The sequence below is a fragment of the Dermacentor andersoni genome, chromosome 4 (genome assembly GCF_023375885.2).
Source record: "Dermacentor andersoni chromosome 4, qqDerAnde1_hic_scaffold, whole genome shotgun sequence".
Classification (NCBI taxonomy): Eukaryota; Metazoa; Arthropoda; class Arachnida; order Ixodida; family Ixodidae; genus Dermacentor; species Dermacentor andersoni.
In genome coordinates, this window is record NC_092817.1 from 49,452,202 (window position 1) to 49,479,995 (window position 27,794).

Sequence of the window (27,794 nt, forward strand, 5' to 3'; positions counted from 1 at the left end):
CGAGTCCCGAGTCATGCCGAGCCGAGCGGGTCCCCCGCAGCACACACGCCACCACGTCGCCCGAAGTCGGAGGCTTGAAATGCCCTCGCAATTCAAGCATGCTATAACTATATATAAACCCAGCCGTTGATTGTCGGGCCACTTCCAGTCCAATAAAAACGTGACACAGCATGCGCACCGGTTTCGAGCACGTACTTGACAGAGCGATGAAGATCCAGCAAATCTACAGGGTCCGAGCATCTATTCTCGCACGCCGCTTGTGAGGACATTCAAAGAAAGTATCGTTTTCACCCGAACATCCCAGCCAATTGACATTCATTCGCTTTGTGAAAACAGTATGTTGCTTAATATCCTAAACCAGTAATTTTCCCTATCTGTGCATATTGCAATTTCTTCCATACTTTAGTTGGATTTCACCTTTCACTTTTGTCATATTTCTTATTTAACTGCACTGCACAGGGATTCACTAGTGCCATGTATCTAATCTATTTCTGCAGTAAGTGCCATTTTATAACGTATATTGTTTATCATTTCAAAAGCCACTAGTGTCACCTATATTTAGCCTTTAACAATTTAAAAAGTTAACAAGGTAACAAGTTAAAGTTAAACATTACACTTTATGAAACGTTTATGCACTTGTGTTTCAAACCTGGTTCCACCTCTCAAACATTAAAATAGGGTTTCACAGAAGTAGAGAACTGTGTTTCAACCTTTTAAAAGTGCCCGGCAAAAATGTCGATTAATCAATTAATCTGTGAATAACTCTGCATACAAAGCGATTAATCGATTAAAGGAATTAATTCAATTCCCATTAGCACCAATGTCACTTTTCTTGGCATACATCTTGACCTTAACCTTACATTTCGCTCTCACTTCCAACATCTTAAGCACAAGACTGCGTTTGGTATACGTGCGTTAGTCAAAGCTCGCCCTTTTTTTTCTCGTGAGGCTCTGCTAGCGTTGTATTATGCGTTCATTCATAGTCACATTAATTACGGCATTGTTTCATGGGACAACACGTTCGCTTGTCACTTATCATCAATTCAACATATCGAAAATCAGTCAATACGCATTATCACTTCTAGCTCCATGCAATTTAATGTCTATTTGTTACTTCGTGCGTATAATATCTTGCCTAGTAATAATTTGTTCCAGTTTAACATACTCGTCTTACTCCACAAGTTGCTTCATAATAACCTTACGTTACCGTTCATTGCAGTTGACCTTTTGCAGAATAAAAATATAACCAGATTTGCGGATAACAACAATTTCTTGTTACCCATGGTTCATACTAATTACGGCAAAAAAAAAAAAAGAAACAACTTCCTTAACTGTAATTTCTCTTTGCAATGAATTGCCATCAACTATAATATCTTGTACTTCTCTTGAAATCTTTAAAAATCACCTTAAGCATCATTTCCTGGGATAACTTAACTACGATCTGGCGGTACACATGTACCCTTGACTTTTATCTCACATGCCACATGTCACATGTCACATGGTCAGTACCCCGATCCCTAGGTGCATTCGAGACAAGTTCGAAGTGGCCCCTGTGCCCCGAAACGTCCATCCCGTCCATAACGAGGGCAGACGCAAGGCCAGAGCAGCAGCCATCCTCAAACAGATCAAGCAACGAGACATTAGAGCAAGCTTCGTCGACGCCGCGGAGTACAGCGATGGGAAGACCTTTGCCATCGTTGTGGTCGACTCCAGCGGCAAGATTTCCAATAGCGCCTCCATTCGCACTACAGAACCCGGAGTCGCCGAGCGAGCCGCCATCGCCCTCGCCCTGCTAGACGGTCGTGGGTCCGAGATATATAGCGATTCCAAAACGGCAGTTAGGGCTTTTCAGAAGGGTTGCATCGTCAAGCAAGCTGCTCGTCTTCTTAGCAGCTCGAGTCGATATGCTCTCACGTATCATTCAATCCACTGGTTTCCCGCTCACGTAGGGTCGGTCGAGGGTGCTCCCCCGAACCTCAATGAGTCTGCTCACGAGGCTGCGCGTGACCTCACCGACCGCGCTTCCTCTGCAAGAAGCACCGACTCCCCTCCTCCCTACGGCCACAGGGACGTTCCCGCTACTCACAACGAGATAATTAAATTCTTCTACATGTCTAGAAGGGTCTTTCCACCCCCTCACCCCAAGTTGAATAGGGCGCAAGCCGTTTCGCTTAGGCTTCTGCAGACCAGCACGTATCCGTGTCTGTCCGTTCTCCACGAGGCTTACCCGGACGTGTATCGCGACGACGCCTGCCCCTCCTGCGGGCAGACCTCCACTCTAGCGCACATGCTCTGGGAGTGCGGGTCGACATACCCCAAGTTCATCAAGGAGGAGTGGGACTCGCTTCTGCGTAGCCCCGCTCTAGAAAAGCAAATCCTGGCTGTCCGGCGTGCCTAGACCTGCCGGTCCCGACGTGGGACTAGCCGGGTGCGCGACGAGTTCGCGTCCTCGCCGGACCTGCAATAAAGTTTCTTCACTCACTCACTCACTCACTCACTCACTCACTCACTCACTCACTCACTCACTCACTCACTCACTCACTCACTCACTCACTCACTCACTCACTCACTCACTCACTCACTCACTCACGCACATGTCATTTCTTGTATTTCATCCATGTTTTTTTTACTTTCTTTTATAGCGTGCTTTTTCGTATTTGATTGTAAATGACATGTCTAATGATGTATTTGATCTGTAGATGTTGTTTATAATAACCCTAATTTGCTGACAATTGATATCACCATCAATGTTGTTATTATTAACCGAGGGTCCCACTACAGTTCACTTTGGGATCCTCGTCTGTATATTTGTCATGTTGTAATTACTTCTTTTTTTGGAACCAATAAATCTGAATCTGAATCTGAAAAGGCGAAAATGGTGAATCATTGATCGTTAATCGAATAAAAACTTTAATCGACCATCGCTACTTTCGGGTGAAACTGCGACTTCTTTTTTTCGATGGTTTTCTCAAGTATCAGTATGAATCAACTGGCCCAGCAAGCGGCGCTTCTACATCGGCATGAGGCTTCAAGGCTAGGAATTGAACCCATAACCTCCTGCACAGCAGCACAGCACCATAGCTATGCGTGCTGCTTACAGGCACTGGGCCTAGCACGGCGGTACCCAACACCGACCCGACACTGGGACGCGCCACCAAGCACGGGCACTGCCCAACCCTGGCAGGCACAGCCCTGGCCCAATTCTATCACCTGAGGCAACACCATTATTGGTCACACATTGGTTTTGTAATTTATTACCTTTCTTGGAGGTCCAGTGTATCATTGATTCAGCCATTAATGGTAGGTAGTAAATTGCTGCACCTATTCTAATTTTGTCTTACTTATACCTTTTCTAATGGTAACGTTCCACGGCTACAGGCTTCATTGTACATCATGCATGAGAAATTCATGCTATTTGGTGACGTTATGGCACACTATAATGTGCTTATAAATCCTCATTGTAACAAATACACGTCATCGAGAGCACAATTTCTGTAGCAAGGTAAACTTTTATAATTCTTATATGCCTATTTTCCTACCATTATAGTCCGAAATCGCAAATATACTTATATCGTGCGAACACACACTATACTTCTTTAAGATGATCGCCGCGTATCGATGATGATTTGCATACTAAGGTAACATGAAGCATAACTGCGAGTCGGCCTAGTTGGAACAGATTCCTTATTTAAAACCTTTTTGTGCGCAAACAGTTTGTTTGCGCACAAAAAAGTATTTAAATAAGGTAACATGCCCACAATGGGGGATTGGCCGAGATGTGGGCGGTACATTCAAAATAAACAAGAGGAAACGATGACACACAAGGCAATATAACTATTGTCACATTGAGTACCACGAGTGCGCGACAGCATATACGCGCGCGCCAGCTTCCTTTGCGCCAAAGATGCCGGAATGCAATGGACAGATTTATAGCACTTCCTAAGCCGCTTCACGAAAGGTCCGCTTCACATAGATTCCAATATGTGGGTTGGATCTGCAGAATTTTTTTAGCCACCAGCTTTGGGTCCATTACTTCGAAGTTCAGAGGGTGCGCCAGAGAAACTTGCACGGCGTTAAGTGGTATTAAAGTAGTGCAAATTAAAACAGCTCTTCGAACGTTCTCAGCATAATGTACAAGAACACAAATGTGACAAGCCTATTTCAGTGTATCAATGCGTTCAAGGCAGGAAAAGGTCACTGAATATGTCAGAGAGAGATAGAGAGAGAGAGAAAGAACGCCACACAAAGAAATGTATACATTTTTATTAGATCATACGTATGTGTTCAATGACAGAAGTTTGGTATAACCAAGGCGAGTTATTTTTTTTTCCTGTTGAAACTAGCGTTATGCCAACGTGTGTGTAGCGTGGCCAGGTCCTCTCAAGGTGTTTAAGCAGCTTTTACTCCTTGTCTCCCGCAACATTGTTTCAAAAATAAACTCAAATTCGAATTCACAACAGATTACAACGTAATAATCGCACACATATTCGCTACAAGGCCGCACAGCTTTACGAACGAAGTAATCCAACTTTATTAATGCGTGATCTCATAAGCACAACGTATTACTAATGCATAAATTAAGAGGATGATCATTACTAATACCATGTTCATCACTGGCAATGAGAATATACGGGTTCGCGTACTTCTCTCGTACTACATGCTCACGTATAGGAGACACGCGCCTCAAGCACTCTTTCGACGACTGCCGACGCAAAGTGCTATAGGCGAAAAGCCAAAGCGATGCACAGTGAATACTGGAGTTCAGACTTCCTATTCAAAGCGCATATATAATTTGGTTATCACCCGTGATACGTTTCAAGTGACTTTCTGTTCAATGGCTACACTGTCATACAGCATCCATCGAACAGCATGCAGTTCTCTACATTAGGTCAGTTCGGTGTTGGGTCATTTTCGCAAATTTTTGTACCAATGTAATTTAATGGTATCCATGTTCTTCATAGCGTCCGTAGAGTGAGGTAAAGATGTGGAGAAAAATTCTGATTTACTTGATAACAAGTTCTTTGCCAGTGTTTTCTGAGTGAAAACTTACGAAGCTCGACTTCGACTGAGCGCCCTGAAGGAGGCAACTTACGCAAGCAGAATAGCTTCATCTGAGATACTCTTTTGCATTACAGATTACTGATTATCTTGTGCTGCACTTGGTCTCCGAGATTCAGCAGTGCGGCGAGATACTCCACCGTGCCCCCTCACCCGATCTCGGAGGCCACATGCTGCGAAACTTTGTTTAGACAGCTGTCGAGGGAGAGCGTGAGGCGGACTCTTCCCAAATAATTATCATAGGCACTTGTTAAGAATCGGAGCAATAATTTTATCCGGAAATTTGTGCTATTCAATTTAAAATTATGTCACACGCCTTTCATTCTTTCCTGTGTAATTGTGCGACCTTGATAACAGTAAGCCGTTGTCACTAATATCTTTTATCTTAAGAGACAGCAAATTCAGTCCTCGGAGAAAGCTATGAAAGTACAAACACTCCTGTAGCATAAATAAAGTGATACACTTGAAAAAAAGACAATGATTGGCCTCGTCTGAATACAACAAAAAACATTCAGCGGGGCATGTAGCTACACCATACATCACACTGGCTCTCTGTATAGAATAAGACAATCGATTACATCATCGTACGCAGACAATAAATTAATGCACACGCAATTCACACACAAAATAAATAAGTTAGATGATAAAAGGCGACAAAGATGAGAAAGATGAGTATGAGAATGTTACGTCACTATTAAAAGCCTTGGGTAGGACGATGTACTGCGTTTCAGAGGAACACTGAAGGCGAGAACTGAGGCTAGATTGGTTGACTGCAGTTTTTTCTCATCAAAAGTCCGCATGTAGCTCACAGGATCGAAATTAGGCAACAGATAAAGGAAAGAAAAGAATACGTAGTTGATTTTACTGCTCTAAAGTTTAGTTATTTCATTTCATCTCACCGGCACTATCAGAACTGCGTAGTAATGACACATCAAACGACAATTACACTTCAACCACGCTTTACTTAGACGCAGTCACACGATATGTTCACCTGTAGGAGCGATTTGAAAACTAAATAATATATAGATCCGCACCAGTGCGTGCACCTCAGCGCGCGAAACTTTAGCTCTCATTAACATGATTATTGTCCGCGCATTACATAGGCAAGAAAGTAAGTTCATAGTTATTTTAAACTTAAAAAAAATATTTTACAATAACAAAAAGAAAGGAAGAAAGTGCGAGATTTGAGCGGACGAGGTTGTAATTAAAGGGCAAGCCTCGGCCTCTCAGTTTCTCTTGGACCAAAATCATGGCACCACTGGCGTTATTGTATGACGTTAAAGATTTTGCAAAATCTTCGCGGACTTAGGATCAATTTTGTCGGAAAGCTTCTATAAGGTTAAATGGGATATTTTTCTTTCGAAGTGTAATATAGAGGTAATTTAGCAATCCACAGTCAACTAGCGTTGGCCAGCCATTGCCAGAACTCTACGACATCGCAGGAACCTGATTTCCCAAAAAAAAAAAAGAAAAGAAAGACGCTTGACGGGGCCATTGGTCTCTCGTTTACGCCGTGTTTTGTTCCCACCAAATCACTGGGCTCAGTAGGAGTGATTTATTCTTAATTTCTTTAGGGAGGTCTAGTTATCCAGATGTACTTATATCCTTTTAGCAGTCCCTTATAACGCATAGTATAATCGATTGAAAGACGTCAAAGTGTCCATCCGCAGGAAATAAAATGTGGTAGCATAATGGTGTGACGTGCATACGCTTCCATATTGCCGTCACCGTTATATGTCACCGTTCCACAAGTCTTGCATAGTTGTCCATGAGTATAAAGCCACAAAAAAGGTGATAGCCACGCCTGCGCAGCCTATAAAGCTACTCGCTGTGCCTTCTTTGCAGGACGCCATTGGTGCACGGCAGCCCCTTGTTCCTAGTCTTTCGGAAGAATCCACTTCACTACATAAGCAAGCAACGCTTGTTTGAGAAGACGCACTTTCTTTTTACTTTAGAGTCTCTCGTAATCGCAAACAGTGCGCGCAGGCTTGTTCAAGCAGTTCTGCCTCATAGTCGCGCGCTTATGCTCGTTAGGCTTCGACACACACGTTGCGCTCCACATATATCAGATATCAAGCCCTTTCGTCAGCGTTTAGCATTACGACTGTGTGACAAGTGCACCATGCAGGCGGCTCGTGCTCCAGTGCAAAGCGAGATGTCATTGGTTCGAGCCCCAGTGCTTCGAGCCCCGGGCGGACTTTCTTTTGGCTTCTACGACAATAACGGTGAATGGCACCAAGTTTGCTGAGAGAGGGTGTGCGAACCTGAGGTTACGTAAACGGCTCTAATATTACGAACCGAATACCTGCTACACTGCCCTTAAGTGAGTGCACGGCTGGGATAAAAGGATGCAACAAGCGCATGCCGAGTGCTGTTGATGTTTGGGAAAATTTCTCTTCCGTTCACAGATCTAACGTCAATTCTAGCACCCATTACGATGTACGTGAAAATTGAGACGTGGGGTAGGCAAAGTACAACTATAGGCACCGGCGAAGGCGCTCGTTTGAACACAGGATGTCTTTGTGCACCGTACGAAGTTCGAGACTTACAATGCGAAGATGACGGTTCTGCGAGCCACTTTGAATAGAGATATAGTAAAGACGCACTCGACTCAAGTGGTCCTATCAGAAGCAGCCTGCGATTGTTGTCTATCACCACATGTCGCACCGAACCGGACACAGTCCTTGTAGTTGGCCTTGAGCCTTCTGTAGGGACTTCTGTGAAGAAGGGGGGGATGGCAGTGCTCAGTTGGACCCAGCGACTTTGTCCCGTCGAATTCAGTCCCTGTTCCGGGCGATCCAATCGAGGAAGGTTGTGACGCGCGAGTAGGCTCCGGGAAAGCGACCGCCGCAACCGATGCCGAACGAGACCACTCCCACCACGTTCCACCGGAAGTCGAGGCCCAGAGCCAGCAAGGGTCCTCCGGAATCGCCCTGCAAGAGAACGGGGGGGGGGGTCTCATGTCAGAAATTTACTTGGCTACATGATGCTGCGCATATCATACAAGTGATACTACCGTACACTATCCTACGAGTGATACTACTCGTAGCGCCAAAGAAAAACACCAAAAAGCACGCACACATTGGCACAAGTACGCACGCACAAACGCGCTGGCGCACGCAGAACGGAGCGTTGGAAGACAAGACGCTTCGAGTACCCCTTAAAGGACTTCTGCGATTGAGGCTTGCTCAAAAGTCCACGACAAATTTGGAGGGCGCTTAAGCATCGCCTTTAAGAGTGGAACGCGATAGTATTCAAAGATCCCCGAATGCTTCTCACGTTTTCCGGCAACTGCAACTTACGTAACCGTAATGTTTACCGGGAAACGCTGGTGGCGATTTCTATGCACGAAGGCGAGCTTTGTGGTTCTTTTTTTGATGGTGTGCAAGGAACCGAGGGGGCTCCGCCCCTCCTACTAAAGCAGACCTTAAATAGCAGCTGGAAGGGGCTATTGCGTTAAAAGGGCTTTTTGTTTGAGTTTCCGCGCAACAGAATTATGTTATCTCGTATATTCAGATTAGAGTCCGACGCTATCATGTCTGTAGGTTGTGTGCAAGTCGTACTTTACGATTTGTCCGACAGATTTTGCTTTGAGAAATGCAATTAGTTGAGTAACTTCTTTGCGCTACATGGAGGGCCTGCGTTGTTGGGTATGCGTGGTTAGGTATGCATGGTTCGGAATGATTATTCCCAAAACCAACGGTTTCGACGACGACGGAATTTCTGCGACACGGGGCCCTTAACGCTATCCCTTTAATACCAGCTTTGCGAATCGCACGGTATTCCGTCAGTGTGAAAGTATATAATGTTAATTCTGCCTCGAAAGCGACGCCTACGAAATATCCGAGGACGCCCACGCACTTGACTTGCGAATGCGAAAGCATGAATATCCAATCGAACGCCGCTGAGTGGTTCTTCGAGCTATGAACTCCTCGCGGACAAGCCAGCACGTTGAGACGCTTGGCGCGTTTTGATTTGGCTTTACCGAGGCTCAGTTAGAACGCAGGCGAGAGTTTGCGCAGACAAGCAACGCGCGCATAACACAGGTTTCCGAGAGCGAGGGTGACGTGGCGTCGCGGCGATGCCTTCTCCCCTCACGCAATACCATGGCAGCAGAACTTCACTTTGGCCTAGTTGGTATTTACTGCATATCATATTGACCGCAAATAAAGACGGGGACAGAGACGTGCTGTTTATGTGTTCTCTTCCTCTGTCCCCGTCTCTATTTGCGCTCAATATGATATGCACCATGACAGCAGATGTTCTCTTTCGCTCGCTATACTCTGTCGAGATCTGGGCCAGCAAGTGCGAGTCAACGTCACGCGAACGCGCGATGCGGGATCGTGACGTGGCGTCGCTGCCAATGGCAAGTTATAGGTGCCGTTTCGCTGCTACAGACGTCACCGGCTTTTTCGCTCAATGCGCCATATGACGCTGTCGCGTAAAAAAAAAATGTTGCTGTTTCGCTTCAAAGGCAAAACAATAACAACAACAGCGAAGTATTACACTATTACACGAGTTACGGCTCGTAGTATTGAGGTCCGTATAAGTTGCAGTAACCATTTGCTTACTAACTAAACAAGCGTCGCATATGAACAGATCTCACTCGATGACCGCGGCCACAACGCTGGCGTGATGAGGAACTCCTGCAGTGGGAAGAGTGCGTGCTTGCCCCAAAGCGACATTCCGTGCTGCCCCCAGCTCCCTTCTCCATTTTAACAGCGCGGCGCCTTCAAAAACCAGATCACGCGACCTCCAATAGGGGGCGCGCGGAAGACACCGCAAACGAAGCCACCAGCTTTCTAGGATCACGCCCCTTGCTTGCTCGCTTGCCTTGTCACCTGCAGCAGATAGCCTGACCCTTAACACTGGACGCGCGGGAGCGCAGTGCGCATCAAGCCACCAACCATGAAGGAAAGAAAAAAAAAACATGGTTGATCTCTCTTTCATAGGAATCGTTAGAACGCAAAAGTGAAGGCCGTCTTCACAGACGGTGTCGCATGTTTGCTTCGTGAACTCACGGTCCGCTGCAGCGAAACGTGCTCAACTTGCAGGTCGGCGACCGCGTTACGGGTCTGTTTGCGCGTGGCGTCCTGTTGGCGAGCGGTGTCCTGCTGCCAAGTCGCTTCAGAGAAGGTGCGAGCATTTTGGTCCTGCTCCGCAGTGTTTTGGGCAGCCGGCCAGTCGAGTCGCGACGCGTTCAGCTTCAGGAATGCGAGTGGCAGAGTTCGCAGCGTGCGCCGCGAACGTGCGAAGGCGTGCTGCTTCGCGCGAGCGTCTCTCTCGCCGGACCAAAGCGAGATTCGCCCGTTGACGTCGTTGCCTTTCTGCGCCGCTTAGCGTAGCAGTTTTCTTAGTTCGTGCCATCACAAACGAAGCAGTAGGCGACGTGTAAGCACTGCTGACACGCGAGGCGCGTGTTCGCCACCGTCGCCGCCGGCGCTGCCGTGTGGTCCCAAGTGCGAAGGCCTGTGTCAACGGTGTTAACGGGCTGCGCTTGCGCCTTCGCACCCGGGACCACACGGCAGCGCCGACGGCGACAGTGGCGAACACGCGCCTCGCGTGTCCGTATAGTTGGTACCACAATAAAGGTTTCAGCAGCAGGTAAAAGTGTCAGTAACTTCAACATGATTATGCCATTAAGAATAAGCAACCTTGCTGCCGGCGTACCAATGGGAGTGCTGAAAACAATGCGTTACACATAGCCACATCACCAGTAATTGTCAAAGGCTGCCAACTAGCTTCTTAGTGTGTTCGCCCCAAGCTTTTGCTCACTGACCAGTCAAAAGGTACACTTCGCAGTGAACGATTCGTGTCGACAAAGAAAAGACGCTGCACGCTACGTAGTTTTCAGTCACGTTGTTATCTCACGTCTCTTTATCGCGGTCTTTTCTTCTCAGCAGTTAGACAAGCACCGATCAGTCCCATCGAACCCAAAGGCGAGATAACTGAGATATTCAGAAAGAAAAAAAAAAGGCTTACGCATTTGAAAAGTGAGAAGAGCTGACACACATAAAAGGGCAGGCGGCGCTCGCGTCGCTACATCCACATACCTGGCAGGCGTCGACGCCCGTATGGTTGACGGCGCACACGAAGTCCTCGGTGATGCCGTCAGGTGTGGCGACCCTGTAGCTGGACGATCTGCGCATGATCTCGTCGCACTCCTCGTTGCTGATGACGGACACGCGACCTTCCTGCAGACGGTGCGCGTACCGACCACCTGCGATTTTGCCAGCGAACTTTAGTTTGGAAAGCCGTATATCAAGAGGAGATCCGAGGAAACGGAGATACCTTCTCCACAACCACAAGTTGTTCAATCAAATAATGAAAAAGCCAAGACAGAGTGAAGTGAAGGCACTACGGCAGCTTTCGTTTTTGACGTAAGGATAACTTGTCAAGGCGAATTAAAGCGCAAGAAAACACCGAGAGCACAAGAAGAAACACTGGACACACGCGGCGTGCTTGTGCAGTGTGTCTTCTTGTGTCTTCGACGGCTTCTTTTATTGTGCTATAACTATAATGTGCCTTAACAGGATGAACTAACAAGCTCGTAACACGTTCCTGGTCAACTTGACTTGACAAAGGGCGACGCAACCTGCGCATGTATAGGCACTGCGTGAATAACACGCGACGACCACGAGCACTCCCACAGTTTACAAGCTGCATGGTGCCAGCGGGCCCACCATATGTGAGCTCTAAGTTTGGCGTTGTTACTTAAGATAAGGCGCAGGATTATTGCGAAATACTAAATCTGTAACTGCGATCAGGAGAACTTCCTGCGCTCACCGAAAGCCGTGTGTCCCCAGCCGAGTACGACGACCTGTCCACCCAGCTTGAGGTCTGGCTGCGGTAGGCACACCGCACCGATGTGGCTACCGTAGGAAGCCTTGCTGGCGGTCTTCACGAGCGCGATGTCGTTGTAGTGCCGGTCAGTCCGGTAGCGCTCGTGCAGCCGGATCCAGCGGACGGGAAGGTTGGCGCTGTGCGAACTCGCCGTCTCGTTCACCTCCAGGATGCCCACACGCACCTTGTACATTCCGGCGCTGCACGAACGAAGGGGACGACCACGATCACTCTCGCGAATTACGAGCTGCACGGTGCCAGTAGGCACACAATAACGAAGCGCTCACCATAACGCAGAGTAAAGATAGCTGGGTAGCCAAGCCTTTTCTCTTAAAAAAAAGAAAAGCTGCTACGATTGCGTGATTGACGCACTCAGGCGCACTGTATTCCTGGGCAACTTATACGCTCTATTTTGCGATGATACTAAGTGATAAATAGACAACAATTAATGGGCTACCTCTGAAATTGTTTATTTAAACAAAATTTTTAGTGCAGAAGTTGTAAAACCGTATTGAGGAGCGCCCATTTGATTTCTTTGCATGAAGATAGCTCTCGTGGATTTAATTTTTCTGGACTTCCAGAAAACATGCGATATACATATAAGTACTACGTGGCATTGCGCTTGTGCACAAGTTCGTTACTGGCCTCAGGTGTCCCCTGAAGAAATCTGATTGACGCTACACAATGTATACATAGGCCGTGAGCTGACGGTGATGGATTGATGGGAATTTTCCTGCTGTAGGGGATGACATGGCCATGAACGATATGATAAATTGTTTATGACAACTCGTGAGGCTATTAGCGTTTTCACCTTTTCGCCATTGACAGTTCGTAGACAGGGATGAGCCTTCTGGCAATGGGTGGTCTGGCAACAAACAATACGTGAAATCATGAGACATTACTACAATTAATTTAATCACAACGATGCGTTTTCATCTTTTCGTCAAGGCCGAGCGCTCTTATGCTTAAGGAAAAACCGCGCGCTTGAGGAAGAATGCTGCTCTCCAACTCTTGACGATGTGAGATCATTTTAACTATCAGTATTTGTATATTTATACATATATAACTGTTATAATAACTGTTCAAACAAACAGCCATAACTATTGCTTATGGTTACTTCGACTGTGATCTCACTCCGCAAGGGTTGAATTTAGGCAAAATTGCTACAGCAGAAATTGACGCCAGCCAGTAGCCTTGCTTATAATGAGCAGCAAAGCATCATTCCGCAGCGTACAATGATCTAACGAGGAAAGAGTGAATGCGGCAGCAACACTGGCCGCCAACCTCACGCTTGCGTCCCTAAAACTGAACACTAAAGAAATCGCTGCAAATATGTATACGCACTCATTCCTGAGGTCGGGGAAGCAGTGAGCCGCCGTCAGCACGGTGTTGCGATCCAGTAGAGAACCACCACAGAGGAACTTGTCGCCTTTGAATATAGCCGCCTGCATGATGATGAAAAGAGCCAAACCGTGGGGACGTGTTAAGCCAAACTATAGACAGCGAAAACTTAGAACTCCCAGCAGGCACAGAAATTGTGCATCGCCCCTGGCCATGATATGTGTCATGTGTCTTAGGTTCAGCGTATAAGAAACGTACGCTTTTCCAAATTCTGTTCCACCAGCCGTGGTGGCTTATAGTGGCTGTGGTTTTGCGCTGCTAAGAATGAGGTCGTGGCTTCGATTCTCGGCCACGGCGACCGCATTTAGAGGGGGTTTGAACGATGGTGCAGTAAAATTAGGTGCGCGTTAAAGAACCTCAGGTGGCCAAAATTAATCTGGAGTCCCCCACTACGGCGTGCCTCATAATCATATCGTGGTTTTGACACCGTAACCATAATATACTTATTTCTTAATTTTGCCCACTAAAACTTGCCTTACACGAGAAACGCCGGTGTGCGAAATATCTCTTAAAAGATCTGTCCACGCTGAATGCCCCCGTGCCATCACTGGCGTTATCATTCCCACGTTGTGTCGACTTCTTAATGCTTCTCTAATCCACCACCGGCTCTGCGTTCTGCGCACCCGCATGCAGTCAAGTTCGCTCGTTCTTCTTGATTCGGGCTAAAATGCCGTAAACACGAGATTGTTCTCCAATTCGTGTTTATTTCTTAGCGTTACACGTGTCAGCTTACGACAGACTTGGCAGTCATGGGCTGCTATTGAAACGGCTTCAGTTGTAATACATATCAGGATCTTTGGCGGGATGTTGACTTTTGTAGTGTTACAGTAATACGGCTGAAGCAGTGACTAAATTGTACCGCTCTGCGCGTACATGCCCGATTTATCCTCCAAATTCCAATTTAAGATGGGGAACACCGCTGGGTTTATGGGTTTATTTGTGCTGACGGCATAGGAGAGCGATGGCGCTTGCTCTATAGCTCAGAAAAACTAGCATCTGTGAAGCACTAGTAACCGGTTAGCGAAAGAGCGAAAGAATGTTCGTGCTGCCGTCTAGACATGGCATTAAATTTAAAGCGCATTTTCTGGGGAATGCAATGACTTTAGGTTCTAAAGTAGCAGACGTTACGGAACCAGCTCTTAGGCTGTGCTAACAAGGAAGTAAATACACGATTACAAGTGCAAAAGTAACAGTAAGCTCTTGTAAGTTTTAATGTTCAAATATTTCAACCCAGTCAGCTAGACAGACCCTCAGAACAAAGCTCAGATGTCAAAGTATGTACTTTCAAACAAAGGTGCCCTATCGTACTTTAATAGCTGTACAAGTAGTGAAGAATTAAACCGCCAGGCCTCAGTAATGACGATTTCCTGAGACCACATTCAAACAGTGCTGAGAATGTGCTGGGTTCCGAAAACACTGCCACTGTACACATAGAATGGTAAACATGATGAATAGAAAGGTCGTAGCAAAGTGTTTAGCTTTTTGTTGGATTCATGGTGCAGCCGAAGAATGAGGCATATGATATTTGTGCTCAGTTCCGAGACACTTTTCAAGATACTTTTCACCGGCCAAAAATTTCTCTATCATGCGCATTAACGCCAAAATGCCCGTTGATGTTTTCTCTTGTATTTGACGTCACTTTTATTTCGCCATATGACAGTGACGTCCTTCAGAAAACCTGGAGGCAGGAATCTTCCGTTTTCAATGCCATCAAAACAAATCAGTCATCTAATCCCCAAGTTAAGTAAGCACATTGGCTGGCATGCGTTCTTTCGCATTAAAGGATTCGTCAGTCGTGTTGCTGTTCAGCCTTGACTGCCGCTTCGTGGGCGTGGATCAGTGGTTGGTTGACAGATTGTGCAATGCACAGCAATAGTGAGGCCCTGTGCGGCCTGCATTTCAGCGTATCTTGATGAGAAATGCAGGCTAGGATATTTACGCTTGTCGTGCACCAGTGGCAATCTCGGGGCTGCAGCGATTGTCAGAGACTCACCATCCAAGGCCACGTTGACCTCGTAAGCCTCACGCCTCCATTTGGTCCGTTAGTGACTACCCCTGGATCGTCGACCACGACACCGCAACCTGAGAGGCGAAAAGTGAGAAAAGAAAGCAAGGAATATGCTATATGAAAACGAAAGTTGAGGAACACAAAAGCATTACAATTCACAAGCATGTTGAAGGTGCCTCGGCATACCCGGAACATATCAGGGGCGACGAACGGTTTGTTACGGAATAGCGCAGGGAGTTTATGTGCGAGCATGACAAACTATCCTATACTCTGTTCAGTATAAACATTGCCAAGCTTGTAATAATAATAGTGAAAAAAAAAAGCGCTAAGAACGTAGACGATAGGTCAACCACGTGCAACTGGCGACATAAGCTTCGTTACTGACTTTTACAGGACGCTGCTGGAAGACGCAGGTGAAAAGCGCTTTTGTGTTGCCACGAACGTGAAAATTCGAAGTCATTACTCCTGCAAACGAACACATGGTTGGGCTTGCGTGGGCGACAGCAAATAAGCGTTGGCTGAGCGCAACGTTCTTTTTAAAAAATTTATTATTTGTTACTCACATGAAAACGCTCATAAAGAGTTTAGTTAACACGCTTGCTTCTGTTGTTTGCTATAGGTGCCAAGAGTCCTCAGCGTTACCGTCACGTCTGCGTTCCGAGATGAGCTCCTTCCCCCCCCCCCCCTCTTGAAGGTTTCTGGACATATTGAAGGTGTCCCCGCCTCCGTCTCAATCTACTCAACGAGCCTCCGCCAGCACATATTAGGTGAACTGCTGTGATAGCTTGAGCACCTAACTTCTCCTACATTCCCATATTCCTCAAACATATTTGTTGACCCTGCTCACAGGCGATCCAGGTGGCATAGGGCGCTGGAGACCTGGTGCCCACCAGAAGCGAGCACCAGGTCAGCGCCACGCACCGCTTCGGGAAAATCGTTCGCCTGTATGAAGCTGTAGTATATTTGTTACAAATTAGCAGGGTTTTTTGTTTGCGACGTATCTGGAATGCTGTGCATGGAATGAAACGTTAGCAAATTCTTAAACAAGGTGCTCTGTTTCCGCATAGCAGCAGGTTTTCTATACGTGAGCATTGAGTTCTAGCGCCATGAATACTTGAGCATGAAAACAATTTCCCTCCAAAAACACTGCCTAAAGACATGCCTCTGGGGTATGTAAAGCGCGCAAACAAACCGTATAGGCTCGCAAGCTTCGATGAAACTGTCCAGGAGGAGAAGGTACAGCTGGAACTTGCCTTGACATTTGAGAAGTTACTATTCTTTTTGCTTTTACCATTTCAGTATGACTCTGAAAACATGCCTGTGCGAAAATTGCAGGATGAGGCGCCAAGGCTGAAAGAACTCTCAAGTGTCAAGGACAAATAGGCAAATAAAGTTGCTTATTTCACATTAGAATTGCAGGAGGCTTAGGAGCCTCTTATCTTCGCGCATGGTTAGTAGTTTCAAATCGCGTAGGTGCCGTACGATCGGCCATGTTGTTATCTGCTTCACCACGTTCGCTCGTGCCACACGAGTGGGCGTAATGCATGCCTCCACAGATAGCAAGCAGGAGACAGACAGATAGAGAGAGAGAGAGAGAAAGAATGGGAAGGGAGGGCTCCCGGAACACCCGTCGTCTGGCGACTACTACACCTGGCTCGTTCCGGGGGCCCTCGTCAGCGGGTGGTTGCCTGGGAGATAGCGTGCCTGTGTTCGGCGTCCTCGGGTCCACCACGTCGCCCGACGGGCAGCACACCAGCAGCGAGCTCTCGTGGAAGCCGCACGAGCGCGGTCGGCGCCCGCGACCCGCCGCAGCCACCAGGGGCGGGCACCAGGTCAGGGGCACGCACCGGCCGGGAGTGCGGCCACCCCCGCTCACCGCGGCCCGGCACGCCTTGGGCTGAAACTCGGTCCAGTCCGTTTCGCACCGCACTGCACGCAAGTACGCGTTAATCGGCCAGTGTGCAATGTGGGCAGCGCTTGTGACGTGTTCTTTGGGCACGAGACAAATTTGGAACAGAAGTAACAGGGACCACGTAATAAGTGATGGGAAAGGAAAGAACAGACGTAGCAATATCGGAACATTTAAACACAGCAGCACTACGCGTTTCAGGCTGATTAGAGCACATCAAAGATCATGCGTGGGTAGTTGGCATTCTAGTTTTATAAGATTAAGCGGCAGAGGTAAAGGAAGGACAGATAAATGCGTAGGACAGGTGGGCGGTAGGCCATTATAATAATATCATCAGTTCCACCAATTCGGAAACGGAGTCGAAGGTAATGCGATTAGAAAATTGACGGGGGTTAGAACGGTTTATGTTGACGCGGGACAGAGGTAGCTGGATATGCTTTAGGAATGGCCTCTCTTCTGTAGTGAACTTAATTGATGGTGATCATCAGGAGGACAACAATGCGACATCTTCCATTTAGATGTGCACAGTTTCCAGGACGCCCTGGATAATATTGTTACGTAGGAAGACGCAGACGAAAAGCTATGTACAAATATATTTACAAGGAAAATACGCTGCGCTTGGCCAAGGGGCAACAGCCCGCGCTAGCTTCTCATCGTCGTCGTCGTCTTCACACTGCTGGCCTTTCGTGATCGCGCATATTGTGCCGTAGCACTACCCCCGGCTGCAAAAGCGCCGTCCCGGAGCGACTAAAGATCGGACTCGGAAGCAGTGTAGTAGGCCTTGAGCCTACTGACGTGTACGACATCACTAGATGCCACAGGAGAGGACGAGGTTGAGGCCACAGGAGCAATTTCGTAAGTCACAGGCGTCACCTGGCGCAGCACGCGGTAGGGCCCTGTGTATCGCGAAAGGAGCTTCTCTGAAAGTCCGACGTGACGAGAGGGCGACCACAGGAGCACGAGCGCACCAGGTGAAAACTGTACGTCACGATGGCGGGCGTTGTACTGACACTGCTGAGTGGTCTGTGAGGCCGTCAGTCGAGCACGGGCAAGCTGGCGTGCATGGTCAGCGAGGGCGATGGCGTCGCGCGCATACTCGCTTGTTGAGACCGCAGCAGGAGGAAGTGCCGTGTCTAGGGGCAAGGTAGGTTCGCGACCGTACAGTAGATAAAAGGGAGAAAATCCGGCGGTGTCGTGCCGGGAAGAATTGTACGCAAATGTTACGTAAGGAAGGGCAATGTCCCAGTCGTGGTGGTCCTTGGAAACGTACTTGGCCAGCATATCGGTAAGAGTACGGTTGAACCGCTCTGTCAGGCCATTGGTTTGAGGATGGTATGAAGTAGTCAGTTTGTGTTGAATGGAGCAGGAACGCACAATGTCAGCGATAACTTTCGAGAGGAAGTTTCGACCACGGTCAGTAAGCAGCTGTCGCGGGGCGCCATGAAGCAAGATAATGTCACGCAAGAGAAAGTCCGCGACGTCAGTGGCGCAGCTGGTAGGGAGAGCCCGAGTGATAGCGTATCGGGTGGCGTAATCAGTCGCGACGGCTACCCATTTGTTCCCAGAAGATGACGTGGGAAAGGGACCGAGCAGGTCTAATCCAACACGAAAGAACGGTTCCACAGGGACGGTGATCGGCTGGAGATGACCGGCAGGTAGCACCTGAGGTGTCTTCCGACGCTGGCAGGGATCACAGGCAGCAACATAGCGTCGAACGGAGCGAGCGAGACCAGGCCAATAGAAGCGGCGGCGGACGCGGTCGTACGTGCGGGTTACCCCAAGATGTCCTGAAGTGGGTGCGTCATGCATCTCAAAGAGCACAGTCTGTCGTAGCTGTTTTGGCACGACAAGAAGAAGGTCAGAGCCGTCAGGGAGGAAGTTCCTTCGATACAGAATGCCACCCTGGAGGACATATCGGCGAACGGATGCGTCGGTAGGTGTAGAGCGCAGACGCTCGATAAGTGCTCGCAGCGATAGGTCTCGGTACTGCTCATCGGCGATGTTACCGAAGGCAGAGACAGAGAAAATGCCGTTGGCGCTACTACTGTCGGCGTCGTCAGGCTCGTCGACCGGGTAGCGAGACAGGCAGTCAGCGTCCTTGTGTAGTCGGCCAGATTTATAGGTGACAGTATACGAATATTCTTGGAGGCGTAAGGCCCAGCGACCAAGTCTTCCTGTAGGATCTTTCAGTGAGCATAACCAGCAAAGCGCGTGATGGTCTGTGACAACGGAAAAGGATCGGCCATATAAGTATGGGCGGAATTTCGCAACCGCCCAAACTAGGGCCAGACACTCACGCTCAGTGATGGAATAGTTGCGCTCCGCGGGTGAGAGGAGCCTGCTGGCGTAAGCGATAACACGGTCGTGGCCACGCTGGCGTTGTGCCAGTACTGCTCCAATTCCGTGACCGCTGGCATCAGTACGGACTTCGGTAGGCGCAGAAGGATCGAAATGGGCCAAAACGGGAGGCGTTGTGAGAATGTCGATTAGATGAGAGAATGCAGAGGCCTCGTTATCGCCCCACTGGAAAGGAGCGTCTTTTTTCAAAAGGTCGGTTAGTGGTCGTGCTATGGCGGCGAAATTTCTCACGAAACGGCGGAAGTACGAACAAAGGCCGATGAAGCTGCGCACATCCTTGACACACTTCGGAACAGGGAAGTGCGTAACAGCATGGATCTTGCCTGGGTCCGGTTGCACTCCGTTCGCGTCAACGAGATGTCCAAGGACGGTAATCTGGCGACGGCCGAATTGGCACTTCGATGCGTTGAGTTGCAGACCGGCTCGCCGAAAAACGTCCAGGACTGCTGAGAGGCGCTCGAGGTGCGTAGCGAACGTTGGGGAGAATACGATAACGTCGTCCAAGTAGCACAGGCACGTGGACCATTTGAAACCGTGAAGAAGGGAGTCCATCATGCGTTCAAAAGTGGCAGGGGCGTTACATAGACCGAACGGCATCACTTTGAATTGATAAAGACCGTCGGGTGTGACAAAAGCAGTCTTCTCGCGGTCGAGATCGTCCACGGCAATCTGCCAGTAGCCGGAGCGAAGGTCAATAGAAGAGAAATAGCGAGCACCGTGGAGGCAGTCAAGGGCGTCATCAATCCGAGGTAGGGGATACACGTCCTTTTTGGTAACCCTGTTAAGGTGCCGATAATCCACGCAAAAGCGCCATGAGCCATCCTTCTTTTTGACCAGTACTACAGGTGACGCCCATGGACTATATGATGGTTCAATAATGTTCTTGGCAAGCATTTTGCGAACTTCTGCGTGAATAACTTGACGCTCAGCTGGTGACACTCGATACGGGCGGCGATGAATAGGAGGGGCATCGCCGGTATTAATGCGATGTTTGACAGCTGTAGTTTGGGCTAAAGGACGATCGTTAAAGTCAAAAATATCGTGGTAGGAAAACAGAACGCGGTAGAGTTCACGAGCGTGCTCGGAGGGCAAGTCGGGGGCAATCATTTTCCGTAAGTCAGCGATGGTACAATTTGCCGACTGCGATGGTAGAGGAGTATCGGATGAAGTGTCGTCTACTGCAATGGATGCTACTGAGTGATCCTCGAATGAACAAAGCTGGGCCAAAGACATCCCACGTGGCAGCACTTGTGTCGTCAAGCCAAAGTTGACCACTGGCAGGCAGACGCAATTCGCCGTAATAGATAAAACTGTATGGGGTACTGTGATCCCATGTGTAAGGAGGACGTCTTGCATAGGAGCCGCGATGTAGTGACCGTCGGGGACTGGTGGGGATGACACTAGGTCAACGTAGGTCAGTGCCGAAGGTGGCAAGCGAACGAAATCGGCGGAACTGAGGCGACTGGGGTGTGGTTCAGCACGATCCAGAACAGGCAGGTCAAGGCGGAGAGTACTGGCGGAACAATCGATGAGAGCAGAATGTGCGGAAAGGAAGTCTAAGCCGAGGATGATGTCGTGGGGACAGTGGGCGATGACTGTGAATAGCACGATTGTTGAGCGATCGGCGAAGGAGACGCGGGCGGTACACATACCAATTACGGGGGCTGTTCCGCCATCGGCGACACGGACAACAGGCGTCGTGGCGGGCGTGATAATTTTCTTGAGCCGGTTACGAAGGTCAGCGCTCATTACGGACAAATACGCCCCAGTGTCTATGAGAGCAGACACAGAAACACCGTCGACTTGCACGTCAAGAAGGTTCAGATGAGTGGGCAAAGTCAGTAGAGGATTTGGCGGCGTAGGGAGCAATGCAGCGTCACCTCGAGGCGCTGCATCGTCTAGTTTTCCGGCTGGGAGCGGCGTCCGAAGGGAGTCGGCGAATAGGAGCGACGGGGCTGGGGAGAGCGAGATTGTCGTCGTTGGGGCGAAGGCGAACGAGAATAGGGGCGGTTCGTTGCAGGAGAATCAGTGGCGGCATTATCGGAGCGTGCGGCATAGGGACGAGAAGGGCCACTTGAGGGGCGAGAGTAGGCAGTATAAGTAGGCCGGCTCGGGGAACTCCAGCGACTACGACAGTGCCGAGAAATGTGCCCGATTCGATGGCAGTGGAAACAAATAGGCTTGTCGTCAGCAGTGCGCCATTCAGATGGGTTGCGGAAACGTGGTGGGTAAGAAGATGCGGGACGGGGCGAAATCGAAGAAGCCGGGCGGGTATTAGGGCGATGGGCCGAGCAGATGGTGTGAAGACCCATGTTTTCAAACTCCTGGCGGACAACTGCCTGGATCAGTGAGACCGTGACTGCAGATGTGTTGGTGGGACTGGAGTCGAAGGCAGCCGGATAGGCGGCCTCGATCTCACGCCGGACGATCCTGGTAACATCGGCAGTGTTGTTGGGACGAGGAGCGTCGGCACAGGAAGATGTCGCTGGGGTGTTGGGCAGACGGGCAAACTGCTGGTCAATACGTCGGCTTTTGGCGAGTTCCAGGCGGCGGCACTCTCTTATAACAGCATCCACCGTGGCTACGTTGTTGCAAACGAGCAAGTTGAAGGCGTCATCGGCAATGCCTTTGAGGATGTGGGAAACCTTGTCTGACTCAGTCATGTGGGTGTCAACTTTGCGGCACAGAGCCAAGACGTCCTGAATGTACGTGACATAGGGCTCTGTTGACGTCTGCACACGGCCGGAAAGCGCCTTCTGCGCGGCAAGTTGTTGACCGTAGGGGTTGCCGAACAAGTCTCGAAGCTGTGTCTTAAGTGAATCCCAACTGGTGAGCTCATCTTCGTGCGTGCGATACCAAACTCGAGGTGTGCCACCGAGGTAAAAGACTACGTTAGCGAGCATAATAGTAGGGTCCCACCGGTTATTGCGGCTGACGTGTTCATACAGGCTGATCCAGTCATCGACGTCTTCCCCATCTTGGCCCGAGAATACGCCAGGATCACGGGGAGCGGGGAGAGTGATGTAGGTCGTCGAAGTGGCAGCAGGTGTCGGAGCCGGCGGAGTCGGGTTGTCGTCGCCGGGAGCCATGAAGGAAGGCTCGACGTACCGTCCACTGCGAAGCTCCGTGACGAGGTACAGGGAACGTCCACCTCCACCAGATATGTTACGTAGGAAGACGCAGACGAAAAGCTATGTACAAATATATTTACAAGGAAAATACGCTGCGCTTGGCCAAGGGGCAACAGCCCGCGCTAGCTTCTCATCGTCGTCGTCGTCTTCACACTGCTGGCCTTTCGTGATCGCGCATATTGTGCCGTAGCAATATGTTCTTTCTCATCACCGGGCTATCATCACATCGGTATCAGTAGCTCCATCTTACTGCTGGATGAAAAACTCTCCCGATCTTGTTCAACCAAACCTCTCCTGCATTAATTCAATCTACTTTTCATTTTACCTGCCACGTAGATAGCTCAATATACATCTAAGTAACTTCTGCGCCGCTTGTGCTTATTATGCCTGCTGCCTCTCCATAAGCATTCCTGACCAAGTGCTTCATGGGCTAAGCGCTATAGCGAAAGATGTTCTGCATCCATTTGGCGTCCCTGGCTGCTACAAGGAAGGTCCAATTCTTAGTTCCTTCTAACTGACCGGGTAGCGCACAGCTGGTATAACATAGAGCTCTGGATGAGCCTTCGCTCAAACATTACTGTCCGAAGCTGCCGTTGTCAATGCCATTTCAGCCGTTTCCACGATAATGATGCAATCTCGTGGCCCGCATAAATAGCAACAATATTCCTTTTCGAATAGAAGCCCTATAAACTTAATTCCCAATCTTAGGCTACTTCTGAGCGCGTTAATGTACCGAAATTTTTACACACGGAACACATTTCATATGCGAGTAGTAGTGCGTCAAAACAGCGATACGCGCGGGTATGACCGCGGAGTTCTTCTCTTTTTAAGCTTCAATAGCTAGCAAGTTTGGTTGTCTGAGTGGCAGGAAAGCGAATTGAGATGTCGCTCTGGACAGCAAAATGCCGCTAAAATGATCACGCGAGGAAGCGCAATCAAAAGTAGTTAAGTTTGAACTCAACCTATAAAACCTGTTTGACCAAAGGTAGGCATTACGGCATCATACTTTAAATCCCTTTTTTTTTACAATTTGTACCATTTCGGAAATAAGGGTGCGTAGCTTTTACTGCTAAAGGCCCAGACTTGACAGAGGATAGAAGTAGCCATAAAGCAAGATAATGGTCAACAGCCACCCTCACAAAATTGCACTTGGTGTTTCTATTGACTGCGTAACAAGTACGATTTGAGTCCGTAAAATATCAATTCAACATCGATTTCTAATGAGAACGTCTGGTAGCTAACTGAATAACTTTGTTAAAGGGCCACTAAAGCGAAACAATAAATCAGTTTAGACTAATGAAGCATTGTTTGAGAACCCTGCAGGCAGTCATTTAAAAAAATAGTCTGATTATTAGATGAGAAAATGAAGGTCCAAGTATCAGTATTTGAATTTCGCGCGGAAACCCCAGCGCCAGTACGTCAGCGTGACGTCAGGGATGCCAAAGTATGTTTTCGCATTTGAGCCGCGTTGGCTGAATAAAGGTTCCCGAAACTTGCCATGTTTAGTATTTCGTTCCTTTAGAACACAATGCAGTCAATCTGTACCGCTATATATATTTAGTAGGCCCTAGAAGATGCCATCAAAATCCAAGGCATCACAGCCCCCAGGTGCGGGAACTTAAGTAGGCGTCGCCACCCGTATTTCGTTCTTGCGCTTTTTCTGGCTTACCAAACGTCTTATCGTTGTAAGAGTGGTGTTTTTGGTGTTGTAGAACGGTAATTTACTGATGCAAAAAAAATCATTTTTCACTTTAGTGTCCCTTTAAGTAAGCGTCAATATACTCACACTCTATACGTGTTTAATTGACTACAGTTCAGACGCCGTCAATTGAGCCACACTCATCACACATTTAATTGACCAGTTACTGAACACAATCAAAATGTGAAAAGCGAAAGGAATTCGATTTGCTTGTGGCCAATCAAAATGAATTCATTATAATGAGTGTTCCAATTAACAAGATTGTGTGCTGTTGAGTTGCCTATGATTACTACAGACATACAAGCATGCAGTCGAGATTTATTGCTTAATCGCGAAGAACAGAGATGCTCCCAGTGGCACTACAATGTAGGTCGGAACATCATGGCTATACAAGAAGGTTGACAGGATTTAGGTGCAGCCATCGCAAGCAGTGTTTATATGCCAATGTGTCGTGATGTATCTGTTCTCTGTAGGGATTGCTCTGCTGTTTATGTATAGGATGTGTATGTACGCAAAACTGCTATTGTGACCCGGGGTCGGGTCATGGTGTGAATACATATATAAAGTTTCTGCGTGTTTTTCTCTGGTTTGAGAGACATTAGGAACATTACTCCGACTAATGTTACTCCGATTACATTACATTACTCCGATTAAGATTTTTCATAATTCACATCTGAAAAATGAACTTCTTAATGAGCCATCTTATTTGTCTTGTCGTACTAACCACCGTCATAAAGTTGAAGTCCCTTTTTGCCATACTAACTTATTTTCCGATTCATTCTTGCCAAAAACATCGAGGTAATGGAACCACCTGCCCACCTTCGTCGTCGCCATTCAAGTGTTTCGGCATTTAAATCCGATGTCTACAATTATTACTGTATGTACTAGCTGCCAACAATCAGATCAATTAAGTTTTTGTTATCCCACTCCCTTCTGTAACGCCTTCGGGCATTGAAGGTAAATAAATAAATAAATAAATAAATAAATAAATAATGTCGAACCTATGAGACATCATCGTTTCTCCCTAATTAGAAGAAGTGTCACTCGTTTTTTAAAGTGAGGCTAGTATACAAGCTTCTTTTGACTAACTCAACAGGCTTTCAGCTGACAAACACAAAGAGTTTTTCAACACTACAGAACAGCTCAGCAGCTTTTCAACACTGTTTTCAACACAACTATGCAAAAGGTTTTTGTCAGTAAAAGCATCCTTCGTAACTGCAGTGGAAAACTTGCTGTCGGTAGCGCTCTTTTTTTTTACTTGAATACTCTATTCAGGCCTGAAAGCACAACGTTGACACAAAGGAGCTGCACCATCAGATGATGCACAACCGCAGTTCCAAAACTGGCGGCGCACCTATACCACTGTACGCAGCTGTATACATAGGCCCATTCGTTTACATCTCATAAAACACAACAGTAACGTTAACGTACCCAGTGAGAGCTGAAGAAGAACGACGGCAGCCCCAGCAATGACAACAGCGGACTTCTTGAAGAGGCGGGAAACGGACGAGGAAAGCGGCTTGGCGACCGTCTCGGGGTCCATGGCTCTGTTGTTTGACGCCCAACGGTGTCGCTAGCGATGCCCTGGATATCGCGCTGCTGAGACGAAAAAAAAAAAAAAAAACGTTGCAACAACTTAGACGAAGCGTTACTCATTGTTTCCACTCGCCCGCATGGCTCAGGGACACCCCGGATTCACACGATCGTCTGCTGTTTAGCTAGTCTGGGCGGGGGAGGAGATACGGGACAGACACAGAGGAGGGAGAGAAACGGCGAGGAGTGCTGCGCCTGAATAACCAAGAAGATCTCGCCCTCGCCATTTCCTCCTCGCCATATTTTGCATCAGGAACGTCGTTAAGGCTGTTGTGATTCATACCGAGGAGGAAGTTACCACGGGAAAGCGCAACTGCACGGTGCCCGCGATCGCGTGGGCTTGCGCAACTTTCTTGACACCTGGTCGCCTAGTCGAGACGTGTTTGCTGTAAGGAATGTGAAATGTTTACAAGCTTCAATGAGCGCTGCGACACGTGTTGTAAGATATTCGTTCCCACGCGCAGGAGTGGCGCCGGCCGTGGCTGGCACCGGTACTGGTGGTAACATTTTAGATTTGGTTAAGAAAGTCGGCGACAAGAAATTTAGCAGCTTAGATTCTTGTTTTTTTAAGTGACCAGCATTGTTTGAGAACTTTGTCCGCTTTATGGTTTGTCCGTTTGCATCTAACTTCTTTCCCGCCAGTCTGGGTCACTGTATATGGGCCACTGCGCATGTGCTGCACTTCAGTGACATAACATGCATTAAAATTTGTTCGGTGGAGGGCAGAATCGAACCCGTTTCATATACATTTAGACAATCTTGTCTAAATATATGCCTTATCTGAATTCAGGTACACGTCATGCGCGTGCTTCGCGGCGGCGCTGTCAGATGGCGCACCGTGCTCCGATGTAAGCGGGAGAGAGGATCCCGACTGCAGCACATGCCTCGTACGTGACACGCTTAGGCGGTGGCCAGTGCGATGTGTCGCGATGTATATTTTCACTTCTAATCCCATTGACGTCGACATTCATCCCTACGTGGTATCTGGCGATGTTTTTCCTTTTTGTTATTGACATGGGTAGGAGGAAATACTGGGACCTTTAGTGGAATGTAAACGCTCCTTGCATCCTTTGGTAATAATTATTGTTTTGCACTTAATACACTGGGTAAACACCGCTTTCGCAAGCAGTGAAAGAAGTCGTAGAACGGCAGATGAACCCACCATGATGCTTACCGCGAAAGTGGCTAGAGCAGTTAACAACATCAATACGATGTGCCCATCGCACTTATGCGCACACACAGGTGTTCACAAAGCATATACCCATGTGTATAAGCACACACGAACATGTAAGCTATTTCTACCCACAGATATTCGTTCTGATAACGGCAGGTCGATGTGCGCTTTTCAGTATGGAATAACGATGGCATGTATTCACTGCAAAGTTTTTTTTAAAGGAATTAACATGCGCTTTTTCACTGTTTCGAGAATCTGATCTCGGATTCAGTTCTTGTGTACGCAGGGCAGATAGCGTATGCTAACTTTATATCCACCAATAGCAAATATTCCTGTTAATTTCATTATGGCTGCAAGGTCTACGATCTATTGCTGTTCGTTCACATATGAGTCGGCTTCTTACTAAATGAATTCGAGACAGAAGTTATGGGTTTTCGTCAGCGTGAACACATTGAACTTTGAGCTCAGCCAGATCTATGTAAACTGTATAGCCGGGGCCAAGTTGACAACGGTGTCTTAATGTGTCCACGCCTGCAATTTGACTTAAACGACTCGAACAATGAATTCAACAGGTGAGTTAAACAAGACGCGCTAACATAATGGACATCTATACTTCCAGA

The 27,794-nt window shown here is 48.0% G+C and overlaps 1 protein-coding gene and 1 long non-coding RNA gene across 2 annotated transcripts in view; one reads left to right on the forward strand and one right to left on the reverse strand.

The window, feature by feature from the left end:
- Positions 1-6,071: 6,071 nt before the first annotated feature.
- On the reverse strand, positions 6,072-15,371 carry LOC126537105 (clotting factor G beta subunit-like). The gene is made up of 5 exons (XM_055074138.2): positions 15,296-15,371; positions 13,246-13,346; positions 11,845-12,101; positions 11,112-11,278; positions 6,072-7,991 (listed from the first exon to the last, which is right to left on the reverse strand). Exons 1-5 carry the CDS (start codon positions 15,296-15,298, stop codon positions 7,836-7,838), a joined length of 684 nt encoding a protein of 227 aa, XP_054930113.2. The 5' UTR covers positions 15,299-15,371; the 3' UTR covers positions 6,072-7,835.
- A 1,789-nt stretch (positions 15,372-17,160) lies between these two features.
- Positions 17,161-27,794, forward strand: part of LOC140217328 (uncharacterized) — a 28,666-nt gene continuing 18,032 nt past the window's right edge. The window contains exon 1 of the long non-coding RNA XR_011893842.1: positions 17,161-17,249. This is a non-coding gene — a long non-coding RNA (uncharacterized lncRNA). The remainder of the gene's footprint in view (positions 17,250-27,794) is intronic.

What these genes read in the sequence shown, in the direction of transcription:
- LOC126537105 (XM_055074138.2), bottom strand. An exon ending in TTCCCCGACCTCAGGAATGA is followed by an intron (nt 12,102 to 13,245) that starts GTGCGTATACAT and finishes TCGTTCGTGCAG; the next exon opens with CGCCGGAATGTACAAGGTGC. An exon ending in CGGGCGTCGACGCCTGCCAG is followed by an intron (nt 7,992 to 11,111) that starts GTATGTGGATGT and finishes GTTCTCTTGCAG; the next exon opens with GGCGATTCCGGAGGACCCTT.